General features: G+C 48.9%; 1 protein-coding gene across 1 annotated transcript; it reads right to left on the bottom strand.

Annotated features, from left to right (window-relative positions):
• Positions 1 to 4,222: 4,222 nt before the first annotated feature.
• On the bottom strand, positions 4,223 to 8,004 carry LOC106045696 (cytoglobin-1-like). The gene is made up of 3 exons (XM_013196324.3): positions 7,762 to 8,004; positions 5,335 to 5,566; positions 4,223 to 4,530 (listed from the first exon to the last, which is right to left on the bottom strand). Exons 1-3 carry the CDS (start codon positions 7,854 to 7,856, stop codon positions 4,402 to 4,404), a joined length of 456 nt encoding a protein of 151 aa, XP_013051778.1. The 5' UTR covers positions 7,857 to 8,004; the 3' UTR covers positions 4,223 to 4,401.
• Positions 8,005 to 12,842: the final 4,838 nt, after the last annotated feature.

Genomic DNA, 12,842 nt, shown 5'->3' with positions numbered 1-12,842 from the left:
TTTAAAGCGTTTGAAATAATGTGACCCTGCAAGCATTAGATGTGTCTCAGAGAGCTCTCACACTGGATTAGTCAAGGGAATGAAAAGTAACATGGTACGTAAGATGGTACGTGGCGCCTTACCAGAAACCAGGTCTGAGCATGCCTGAGGTGCTTTTCCTGCTGGAGCAGAAGGGGCTGCGTGGCGGGGCGCTGACATCTCTGAGCAAAAGGGGCTTGGCCTGGCGCAGCCGCCTGACGTGGCCCAGCAGCGGATTCACCCATGGAGCTGGCAGAGGGCACCCTTCCTGTCTGTCCTCTTGCCTTGTCACGGATCTGGGATTTACCCTCCTGTTGCTACAGCACAAACCATAGCCCTGGATCCTGTCTGTCCAATCTGTTTCGCACCAGTTCTGCTCCTTCTGTTCTGCCCCAGGGGTAACGAGACAGAATGCGTGTACCGACCCCCCAAAGCCTGTGCGAATGTGTATGTGATAGCCTTAAACAGCCCTGGGGATGGGATTAGGTGTTTAGCCGAGGGGAGAATGGTTGCAACATATTTTGAGGCACCTGGGGCCAATGCGAGGCAGCTAAGGGTGGGTACGTACCCTGCGTGGCTACGGCCAGATTTTAGCTATGGCGAAAACTAAGAATTGCAATGAGGCTCTTCCGTGGTGCAGAAAATGACTTGGTGTGTGCTGCCTGCATAGCTGGGAGTGACGAATGCAGTCGCGGTCAGCATTAAACAAAGCGTAACTGCAAAATGAGCTACGTACGTGCCAGAGGTGATGGCCCTGTGCGCACCTGCAGCGCTGACAACCCTTCAGTTTTGCTGTTCATCCCACATTTTGCATGCCACTTTCATCAGGATAGCTGTCCTTTGTTCAGCAAGTAGAAGAGATTGCAGTCCCTTCCCACCTCAGCCATTCTGTGATTCTCGATGCAGCGGCTTATAAAAAGCATCAACATGACCCTCCGTGAGTCTCGTGGTTCTTGCTCTTCTTCTGGCTTTGATCACTTGTTTTCTGCCTGCTTCTTAGCAATAAATTTTTGCGCCGTGACTGCTGGTGCGATTCTTTCATTCTTCTCACTAAGACCTGGAGCTTTGGCTTTCACTACAGCCTGCAGAACCAGGAAAGAGTGAACTGCTGGGCAGGAGCTGTATCAGCAGCCGGAAACAGGAGAAGAGAGGAAGAAATGTTTGTTCCTACCGCCAGCTCTTCTCTTTATCCTTGCTTTCCCTTTGTGGGCACACAAGGGACAGTCACACAAGGGCAATTACAAAATTCCCTCCTGGCTCTGGCTTTTCTCCTTCTGTTACTGGGGTGACCATCGTCCCGGGTGGCTTTCCAGGCTCTTGGCAGTGCTGCCCCCTGCGCGGCAGGCAGGCAGGATATTCCCACAGCAACACAGGGGTGGCAAATGGCCCAACCAACAGCAGAAGTCACTGTCACCATACAGCCCCTTCCCAGGCTGAAATCATCTGCCTAATGCTGACTGTAGCGAAGTATCGATGGCAATGGGCAGTGAGGAGTGCAAAGGTTAAAAATCGTTCATGTTGCTGGCTTGGAGAGGCTGCGTGTCCATCACTAGACGGTGATAAGTGGCTTGGGGGCTTTGTATCTAACTGCTGCAACTTCTCAGAGTGCTGCCATCTTCCCAAGCTAAAGCTGGTTTGCAGCAGAGCAACGGGATAAAGAACTGCTGACTTCCATCAGGGCAGGGCAGCGGCTGCCTTGATGGATGGTGGGACCATAATCGAGGTGTCAGCTCTGACGTTTCGCAGCCATCGTCGGCCTTGTCCTGCAGTTCTGCCTCTGTCTGTAATGCAGCACAGAGCTGGATTCCACCGGGGAGCTGGGTGGAGATCAGCAGCACCAGCAGCCTGCCCCTGGCTCGCCTGCTCCCGGGGGGCTGTGCAGGGGGAGCTGCACCGCAGCAGTGCTTCCTCCTGGGAAATGCTGCCAGGGATGCCAGAAGTCTGGGCTCTCCGAGGTCAGCGTACAAAATATTGCAGAACAACAGGGCTGCTATTTCTACTGTCCGCCAAGGAAACAAGTGGTTCAGTCTGGGATGCTGCTGGCTCGTGCTGGGGGAAAAAAAAAAATTTAAAAAATCGCTCTTACGTGACCTAGGCTTGTTCGATGCTGGCCATACGCAATCTGAGTAGGGTAACCATGCCCCGAACTGGCTCAAATCCACTGCACTGCATACGCCAGGAGTGCTTTGGTATGGCAGTTGAGGCTCTGCCGCTCCTCTCCTGCTCTAGCAGAACCTCCCTGGCACCCAGCACGGGGCAGAAACACTGCGGCATGTTCCTGCCAGGGCCGTGCCCTCACCACCTGCCTCCAGCTGTGCCATCGCAGCTGGGCACACGGATGCCTGGCGAGTGCAAGTTCCTGCTTTGTCACTACAGTGGATGATTTTTTCAGATTTCTGTCACTGATTTGCCTGTGTTCCTTTATTTCTTTTCTATTCCCTGAATTTTACCAAAGCTGCCCCCACCCCAGCACCTGTAGGGAAGCACTGGAAGGTCTGAGTTCACTCATCAAAGCTGATGAACTGAATTTAAGTACATCTTTCTACAGTGTTTAGGTTATATTTTAAATCAGAAAATTGTTTGCTCATCTCTACAAGATCAAGTTTTACCTGTGGGGATGCTTTATTCCTCCAGCTACATGACTGGAAAGCATTTGGATTTTAATTAGCCCAGGTGATAAATGTCCTCCATTAGCTCCCTCTCACTCCCCTTCCCCTCTGTGGTATTTTTCATGTGTTTGCCCTAGTCTGGCTTTAGATACAAACTTAGCTGATTCAAGTTGTCACAGGCACTTGTCATACAACCCATGCTACGTCACAAATTTGTTGTCTCACTGAGACCTTTCTCTCCCTTCTTAAGCCCGAGCTTTTTTAAATGAGCCTTATCAGCCACTTATGTCAGCCACTGCTGTCAGGACCCTGTCAGCTCAGGATGCCGATGGCAAGGAGGAGCCTGCCATGCCAGGCATCCATTTCATGGCACAGGGCATCTTCATGTGCATTACAACGCATAAATAAAAAGGGGAGTCACTTTAAGCATTTCAGAGTGTTGAATTTACTTGTGCTGCCTCTAAGGGATTTGAGATTTTGAAGATGCTGTGCAATATGCTTCCCGTTCTCCCCTAGCAGGGCAGAATATTGCACCCAATACAGCAGCCTGCCCTATCCTCCCTCTCTGGGAGAGTTCATGGTCTGAACTTTGGGGTTTCAGCATCCTTTGCCAAACAAACGGGATGGGTAAAGGAAAACTATGCATTGGATGAAGAGGAATTCTACGTTTTTAACCATTTACAAAATCATTGAATCATTGTTTCACTTTCATTTTCACTTCATTTCCTTTCCCACCATCCAAGGAGCCTGCTTACTGCGAGTGTGATGGGTGTCTAGGTGGTGGCTTGAGCTGGTTTTGGTACCCCCAGTACCACCAGTATCCGTGCACTGTAACCAGCCACTGCTCCCGCAAGGCCTGTGCGTTGCAAGGGCCTTTTCCGCACCACAAAGGAGAGGACGCACCAGCTTTCTTTTTGTTTATTGTGTTACACTTAAGCAAAACGGAATGTGGTTATTTGCATTTATCAGCTGATGATTTCACCCCGTCTAAGGAAAAGCAATTAAACAGTTCTGGACTCGGTTACTGCTGAAGGGAGACGCAGGCCTTGCGGCAGGAAAGGTAGTGTGGGTGACAGTGAGCTGGGTGCTATTGTTGTCTCCTGGGCACATGGCCAGAGCAAATTTCTGGAAGTAGCAGCAGGAAATGCAGGCACCGGAGATGTCCTCACCCGCACTGGAAGCTGCTCTGAGTCACCTCTCACCAAGCTGGGGGGACTCCGTTGACTTGCCCAAGTTGGGACTTTCCCCGTCTCTTTTTCAGATGTTAGTCTTCTCCAAACACGGAGCACTCCCCCCTGCTCCCATTGCTGCAGTTCAAATGTGAAACTCCCATGCCTCTTAAAAAATGACCTCTACAAAGTCCCTGACCCAGGAAATGCTTCAAAATGGTCTCCTGCTCGTCATTGTTGAGGATGGAAAGGTAAAGAGCTGCTGGTTCTCTCTCTGGGCTGTTGCTGCTGAAAGGAGCAAGTCTTCCAGGAAAAGCAAGCTTCAAGTCTTGGTCTTAAAATGTAGTCTCCAAGGACTGTAGCCAGAGGAGCCCACTTGGAGCACCTCAGCTGCAAGGCACGTCAGGATTTGTTTGGCTTTGATGTATCTGCGGTTTTCATTTAACTGTGGAAACTCAGTGTGCTACAGAAATTATTGACATTAACACCTATCTTATATATTTTTTGCTTTTTTTACTTTTTCGCTCTTCCAACTGTGGCTGGAGGCCCAAAAGCAGCGAAACAGTGCTAGTGAGAAGTTTGAAGAGGCTAGAGGTTGCACTTCCTCACCAACCCACTTCTTTGTAGACGTTGCTCAGGTGAGTGCAGATTTCATTGGTCACCTTCTCAAAAGAGGCTTTGCAGTCTCCACCAAATTTCTCCTCCATCAGCTGCAAGATGATGTCACAGATGATCTAAACAGGGAGAAGGGAAGAAACAGTGTGAAATTTCCTCCATAATAAATGGAGTCACGATCAAACATATTTTTAAGTTGTGGTTTTTGAAGAATGGAAAGGGGGTACAAAAACAATTCAGGAGCATGTAGCATGCAGAACTGGAAATAGGTTGTGGGAAATTAGATCCATCATAGAATTCACCCCAAATTGCAGTCATTGTTGTATTTTTAACTACCCCATCTCTCTTTAATGTTGACTGCACCGATACACACAGTCACTTGAAGACTTAAGAAGAGCCAAATGCGCTCTGCTGGTGACTTCAAGTGGACTTGGGAAAGCCATTTGGTCCTCTATGTATCATGTGTGTTTGTTTAGTGATGGCAATGCTGTTGCTGTTGTTGCTCAATAACAGGTGTTTCAGTTGTCTTGGAAAAGCTCAGTTCCTGATATTAGAAAAAAATAGACATCATGGACTGAAGTTCAGTGTAAGCTGCTTTTCTGTGTCTTGTGATTAAACGACAACTGTGTGGGAATCCTGTTGCACTGAGAAAACCTGCTACAACTCATGGGCAGCTCTGCAGCTCCCACCAGCGCAGACCTGCTTGTACATCAACTGCTGCACAGCCTTCTTCCCAACAGATGCCAGACATCTCGTTCCTGCAATCTTCCAACATTGACCATCTCACCTTCCACTATCTCCACTCTCTGAGGCCTATATATATTTACATATACAAAGCCTGTTTTCTTCAGCTCTTCCCCTCCAAGGGGAGGACATCATTCCATCACTACTACACCCCCCAAAGAAGATGGATGCTGGCTCACCCTGAAGTTCTTGGGGTCAACCTTGAGCTGGGTGGCATGTTTCTGGCCGAGTGGGTTCAGTATCCCAAGAAAAGCTTCAGTGTTGTCCAGGTGTTGCACCATGTCGTTGATGGCAGTGAAAACCCTCTTGCCATGGCCCCTGACCTGATCCGACTGTTTCATCTCTTCGGCAGAGTCCATGCCTTTGAAGTGTGTGAAGTAGGACTTGGTATCTGGGTGCTCGGTAAACATCCTGTTGAGAAATGAGAGAGGGCCTAATTTGCGGATTGAGGCACCAATGCAGACACGAATTCATGTGCCAGGCCTTGTGTTATGTATTTGTTGGCCTTTTTCCTTCCCTTTATCAGAACAAATTTCTCTTTCCTATGCACTTCTTTGTTCTCCTTTGCCCTTCCCAGCTATGCATGACCCCTGTGCCCACAGCAGCCTGACCCCGCCTTGTGTCTCCCTAGGGCACTCTGCTCATTGCTTCTTAAAACCACTGCCCTTGCTGCTGGCCTCTGCTCTGCTGAGAGGGTCACTCATAGCAGTTTGACCAACTTTATTTTTGCTCCCGAGTCTCGCTTATTTCTTCACAAGGATGTGCAACTGGGGCTCCCCATCCTAATGCCAGGAGGCACCTGAAACTGTGCTATCTGCCTGAGGTAGTCTGCCTGCCCTGTCCTGAGTTTACTCCACCGCTTCTGAAGCAAACACCTCTTCGGAGTTAGGTGGAGATACAATCCACAGGGACATGGGAGTGCATTCAGGCAGGGCAAGTGTGATGGTGGACAGTCACAAGGATGTTCTGGACAGCAGATGTCTCCAGTTTGGTCTTAATGGGTATTTTCAAGGAGAAACCCAACCACTGTTTTTCTTAGTTAACCCCTTCCTGGAGTCCATCCCAGAGCTTTCCTCTGCCTGTGATGGATTATTGTTTGTGTACTCAGTACTGCTCATTTCATTTATTCAAATGTAACACAGTTCAATGCCTTTCATAAAGAATTGTCTTTTATAATATCTCAATTACAGCCACTTCGGTCAAGCTCTTAAGAAAACAAGTTACTTTATTGGATAAACCAGTTATCCGCCTAAAACAGCAATAGCAAATTCCAGATTGCATTTCACAGAATCACAGAATGGCTGAAGTTGGAAGGGAACTCTGGAGGTTATTGAGTCCAAGCCCCCTGCTCCAGCAGGGACACCCAGAGCAGGCTGCCCGGGACCATGTCCAGGTGGACACGAAGATCTCCAAGAGGGGAGATTCCAAAATCTCTCTGGGCAACCTGTGCCAGTGCTCAGTCACTCCAACAGTAAAGAAGTGCTTCCAGATGTTCAGAGGAAACCTCCTGTGTTCCACTTTATGCCCAGTACCTCTTGTCCTGCCACTGAGAAGAGCCTGGCTCCATGCTCTTTGTACCCTCCCTTCGGGTACCTATAGACATGGATAAATCCCCTGAGCCTCCTCTTCTGCAGGCTGAACAGCCCCAGCTCTCAACCTCTCCTCACAGGAGAGGTGCTCCAGTCCCTTCATCAGCCCTCTGTTGGGCTCTCCCCAGTATGTCCATGTCTCTCTTGCACTGCAGGGCCCAGAGATTCTCTAAAGGTCGGGCTGGGTCTGTAGGAGACTAACAATAAACCTTCTACAGTAAAACACCCTCAGGAGCCAAACCACTGGATGCTAACATTTAATAACTGCATTTCTGACCCTAACTGTCCTCAGGGTATGTAGACCACAGAGGGAAAGAGCAAAGAATAACATTTGTTGAGGCACAAGGTGTGATATACAAGTAGACCAAAGGTAATGGTAAAGGTGTGCTAAACAGAAAGAGTATTTGGGCTGACCAGTGCACATGGAGGTGATGCAAGTCCCACCTGAGAGAGGGTATGTGAAAGTTGAATAGAAGAAACGTGTGTCTTATGGAAGATGAGAGGAAAACAGGGTGAGGACTAAAAGAGAAACGATCATAGAAGGGACAAAATACAGTGAAACAGACGAGTTATAGACTGGAAAGGCTGAAGGGGAATCACAAGAGAAATACTGAGGATATACATGTGAAAAAAAAATCATTCAAGTAGTTCAGAGGTAAAGGGAAATTGGGAAATAGGGCCAATGTTTTGTTCCTGTTCTGTTTTATACCATACCTTATTTTCTTTATCTTAAATACATCACTATTTACTGGGGGGTTGGTAGGGTGCAGTAAAGAAATCATTCCAGTCTCTTCCTCCTTTTCCAGCCCCCTCCTCCCTTTCCTTTTGCTTTTCTTTGTATGGATCCCTCCTCTGCGCTGTTTCCTCCCTGAAGCGGCATAAAACACAGCAAATCAAAATGTTTCAGGAGAGGGCTGCGTCAAACGCATCGAGAGGTGCTTCTAGGTGGCAACTCCATCCTTCTTGCCGTTCCTGGCTGAACCCTCTGCGGTAGAGCGGGGTAGGCTCTTTCCTTACCTGACCAGCACTGCTGTCCCGTTGTCCTCGGCATCCACATACATCTTCTCCCAGGCACCACGGGCACTCTGCACCTCCGCTTCAGAGAAGGGCATGGTGGAGGAGATGCTGGTGAGGAAGGGCACAGAAGGAGAAGGGAGAACAGGGAGGCAGTGATGGGGTGGTTCTGCTCCAGGGCTCTCTTCAGGGCTCTCTAAATACTGCCCTGGGGATTTAAGAGGTCTTGAATGGACTCTTTGTCTCCATCCCCATCGGTCACATTTCTGCAGGCTTTAGGGCTGCCTAATCACTTTTAATCAGGAAATAAAGCAACCACATGAGGAGGGAGGCCTAGCACTCAGGCCTGGAGTCCAGAGCCAGAGCAAAGAGCTTGATGTCTAGGAGAGAAGGGAAAAAATGGAATTTTCAATGGGGAAGGAAAAGGTAAATTCTCCTTCCCTCCTGCCCCCTGCCAAGGCCAGCACTTGGCTTCTCTTTCCCAACTGCCATCCTTGCCTGAGCACTGATTTCCTGCTTTGTTCATGAAAGTGTTGCTGTGTTCGGGACACCGTGGTGCCCTGCCTTCCCAGCTTCCAGCCCTTCTTGTTCTTGCACTCCAAAGATCCCTTTTGCAGCTCTGGCAGCTCACTCCAGCCCCGCTCTCATGCCATGGCCACTGCTTTCCACGCAGCCCTCTGGTCTGTTGGGGCTCATGCTCTGGCTGCTGCCAGCTTAGGGACCAGGCAGGTGGAAGACACCGCCAGTGCTGAATGATACCATTGTGTGGGTGGTTGTGACAAAGCATCCACGGATAGAAGACATAAGGGGCAGGAGAACAGCCGGTGCACACGGGCCTGTTATTGTCATGGTCACTTGGAGGAGCAGGAGGCAAAAAAAGCTCAGATTATCCACGTGGCACCCAGTCTTAACCTCTGGCAGGAATGCGCTGGTTAAGTCCAGGGCACACACACAACGTAGGGCTTAGGGGCTTGAGGAACCGCCGCTGCTGGATGCTGAGCGGAGACAAAACCTCCTATTGTTTGGGATAGTCTGGAGGAGGGAAGGAGTGGGCACGAGGGAGAAAAGTGTGTCACAGTGAGCAAAGCCAGCCCGGTCGCCTGGGCAGATGGAAAGGGGTGGTTGCAACCGCACAGGAACCTCTTGGTGGAGGTGTGTGACACCTCTGCTGAGGCAGCATTTAAAATGCTGAGAGAGAAAGTACAGGTGCTTAACACTGCGGCAAGGTAGAGGCTGCTCCAATGCCTTTGTAGCGTGTTTCTGAACTCCTTCACCTCACACCCTGTGCTCTTTCTTTCCTCTCACCCGGCAGAGGTGAGAGCAATGCACAGCAGTCCTTACAAATTTGTAGCGGTGGGGCAGAAGGGAAGGGTTGCCCCAGCTCTGCCTCATAACTCCTGTCTGTGTTTCCTGCCTCACCACAAGGCACTGGCCTCTGCGTGCTGCGTGCTGTCGCTCTGCAGTTATTCTGTGAGAAATTCAGGCTGCTGTGCTTGAGGAGGGCACGATTTTGAGGGGGATCCCATGGAACCATGCTTTTCGTCCCTGCAGCAGGGAGAGCGGAGCTCCTCATGGGGCTGCAGCATGAGGGTGCAGGGCAAGGAGGGAAGCGCGTCAGGAGCAGCACCAGGTCTGGACATGTTTGTGTCAAAGGACTTCATTGGAACCAAGCACCCCCCTGCTTCCCTCTCCCTTTTCACCAACAAAGAGTGGTACAAAGCTCCACGGCCTTCTGATTTCTCATCCCCAAATCCTCAGAAAAATGTCCCAGATTTCAGGAGAGCCTGGGGTGGGGGGGTGGATGGGGACGCAGTGCTGCTGGCACTGCTGCCTCGGTGAAGGCAGGCGCGAAATCGTGAATGCCGGTCAGCCGAGCACAACACAACACAACACAACAACACTGCTGTGGCGGTGCCTAAGGGCCAGCAAGAGCAGAGTTGCAGGGCCAGGCCACAGGACCCAAAATGGAGGGTTCCACTTGGTGGGGGGGGAGAGAGACTCAGCCCGCTGACTGATTCCAGAAGTCACGATGGTGTCTTCCCTAACATCCCCTCTCTCTTAAGCCAATTTATATTATTTTCTATCTTTTAGGTGGAGATTGACTGACTCTAGTCATACATACCTTTGTTATGACTGGTGCTAAATTTTCTCACTTTTGTTTAAAGGCACAGGCTCCTAGAAATTCAGAGTGCATGCTTAGCGTGGGGTGGTCGTGTCAGTAATAGAAGATGAAATAATACAGTATTGCTTAATATGTTACATTTGCGATGTACTGTTCCAGGGCTGCGCTTAGAAGATACAAAATATATGTGCAAGGGTAGCATGAGAGAATGCACCGATTCATGATGAGGAGTAAGGAGGATTAAAAGAATGCTCAATTTGCAAGACATCTAGATAACTGGGGCTTCTTGGACCCTGGGAACTGGATCAAACCAACCTTGCGGTTTGGACTGAGACCGAGGGCTCAGAGAGCATGCGTGAGAAGGAAAGGTTAAAAAGTTCAACTCTGATGAAGACATCTTACTTCATCCCGACGACCACCCGGACAACCACCAGAGAGTAGTACGCAAGCACAGAAGAACTGATAAGATAATTAGCATATGAAGCAAGGCTAGGCGGAGCTAGGAAATGAATATGCATAGATGAGTTGTGAAACCTAATGCATATGTAGTATCTTAGGAGATAAAAGAGACCTAAGAGAACAAATCAGACGAAGTTAGATTTGGGCAGGCATGCCCCTAACTTCCGGCGCCTAATAAAGCACCTTCATATAATCACTTTGTGGATTATGTGTCTTTATAAACGCTAACAGTCGCACCTTGGAGATGGGTAGCTTTTGGGATGGAGGTGTGTTTTGCTATTATAATGATATTATAATGAGCAAAGTTCACCAAAAGGACAGCATTTTGTCAAAAACATGGCAGGCTGTTGGCCCAGGGTAGCAAATAAGCAGCTTATCGGTTCTGATATACCTTTGAGTTCACATCTTATCACAGAGCCTGGCCGTGGTGTCTCCAATCCACTTCACCCTCCGTACAGTTCCTCTTAGAGTCAGCACACCAGGTTTCCCTAGTGCGATAACATCTAAGGTTAAAGGCTTAGGGAACACTTACGTAACGCAGCTACACTCCACCCCGAAAGCTTCTTCAGTGCTGTACATTTTCTTTAAAATGTGAATATTAGTCTAATTTTCCTAGTCGCCTTAGGCAATTACTCCACAGAGCCAAAAGGAAGGGTTCCAATGGGGACAGCCCGGAGCCTTTGGAGGAGAGCAGAGTGTGGGGTGGGTGCTCGTGGCCCAGCTTTCTCCTGCCAGCAAAGCAGCAGGCCTGCCTGCTGGTGCAGCGCAGCGCAGCACAGCGCGACGGTGGCAGTTCTGCACAGCAGGCTTGCTTCCCTTTCATTTTCTGAGAAACATCTGGCTTAGACAGCAGCCAGCTGGCAGGCTCCGTGGCCCCGTGGGGGTACACGGGGCTGGAGGCAGATGCATGTGTCATCTTCTGGTCGTCCGCTCCTTCAGGCTCTGGCAGCAGGGACTCTCCCTGCAGAGCTCATTGCTGGCTAGGCCATGAGTGCTGCGAGGCTGTCCGTGTTTGATCCTCTAAATTTGGTCATCTGCTATGTAAAGTTTCATATTTAAGATCAATGAGTCACTATATTATGGAACAGCAGTTAATCCCCAGCTCGATAAATACAATACATATCTGAGGAATTCAAAAAGACAAGCAAAGAGAATTCTGTCTCCAAATAACGGGAATGTCGATGCCCACTAAGACACTAGGAGTGTAATGGCATAAGGGGGCCAGTAGCCAAGGAGAAAACTGAACTGAAGCATACCCTTGGGGCTGTGCTGCCGCCCTTCTTGCCCCAACAGCCATGTCTGGATCATGGTCCCCATTATGGCTGCCCATAGCTGCCCTGCCCATGGTGCCATGGAGGGACTGATATGTCGGTTCACCGGCTATCTGCACACAGAAGCAAAGACCACTCACCGGCCCTGACTTGGATGCGTGGTAAAGATTATCCTGTGGGTGTGGAGAACAGTCAGATTTGATAGCATCACTTATAAGCATTGACCTTGTGCCAAGGGGCATTGAGCAGCTTGCTCCTGTTTATCTCTTAAACAACCTTTGTGGATGGAGCTCCTCAAGCTTGGTATGAGAGGTTGCTGAAGGAGGGAGTCTTGTGGTGGTGGGACAGCCCTGTTCTGGCGGCAGAAGAGAACCCTGAGGGCCATGGTGCCCAAGTGAAACGTTTTGCTTCATTAGGTGTAAAATGAATATTAAAGTTCACAACTCTGAATATGTTAATGAGCTTAGAGAAGTACATGCTAAACATATATGACTATAGTACTCAACTCTGCACCCAAATAATGCAAAAACCAACAACAACAACAAAACAAAACAGAAGAAGAAAGAAAAAAAAAAGGGAAGAAGGAAGAAAAAAGAAGTGAAGATCAAGTTGGAGTGAGGAAAAAGGAAGAGCTGGGAGAGAAAAGAAGAAATTGGAAACCTAGAAGAGGCTGTGCCCTTTCTCCTCCACCAAGACAGGGATGCCTTCTTGGTAAGCTCTTCACTTTCACACTGTGGTGAGGGATACCCAGGATACCATTTTGCTAGCACTATTGTTATATATTAGTGCTATTGCAGTAAGTGTATTTATTACCGGCAATTCCTAATCTGTTATATCTGTCCCCTTATTAAATACATTCAACTTTGTAAAACTGTCTCAGTGAAAGTCCTTGGTGGTTCTCTGAAACAGGCAAACGTTGGACTGCAAATACTTTCAAATTTGTGAAACTGTTCCAGTGAATGCCCTTAGCAGGGCTCTGAAACAGGCAAACACTGGACTCTGGTTAAGTCCCCTTTAATGCAACAGTGGGACCATTGGTTAACAGACCCTGAGTGCAGGACAGGTTGTAGAGGAAGCAACAAACCTGCAGCTGTTGAGTTTAATTCTCTCCCAATGCATTGGGTTTCTCCTAATGTCTAACCTGAACTTAATGGAAACGTCACAGTCATGGTAAAAGGAAGAAGGAAGCAAAAAATAGCTATGAAAAAATATAGTCCTGCACGGGGAAGCAC

The sequence above is a fragment of the Anser cygnoides genome, chromosome 1, assembly GCF_040182565.1.
Source record: "Anser cygnoides isolate HZ-2024a breed goose chromosome 1, Taihu_goose_T2T_genome, whole genome shotgun sequence".
NCBI lineage: Eukaryota > Metazoa > Chordata > Aves > Anseriformes > Anatidae > Anser > Anser cygnoides.
This window is presented reverse-complemented; position numbering and strand designations above follow the sequence as displayed.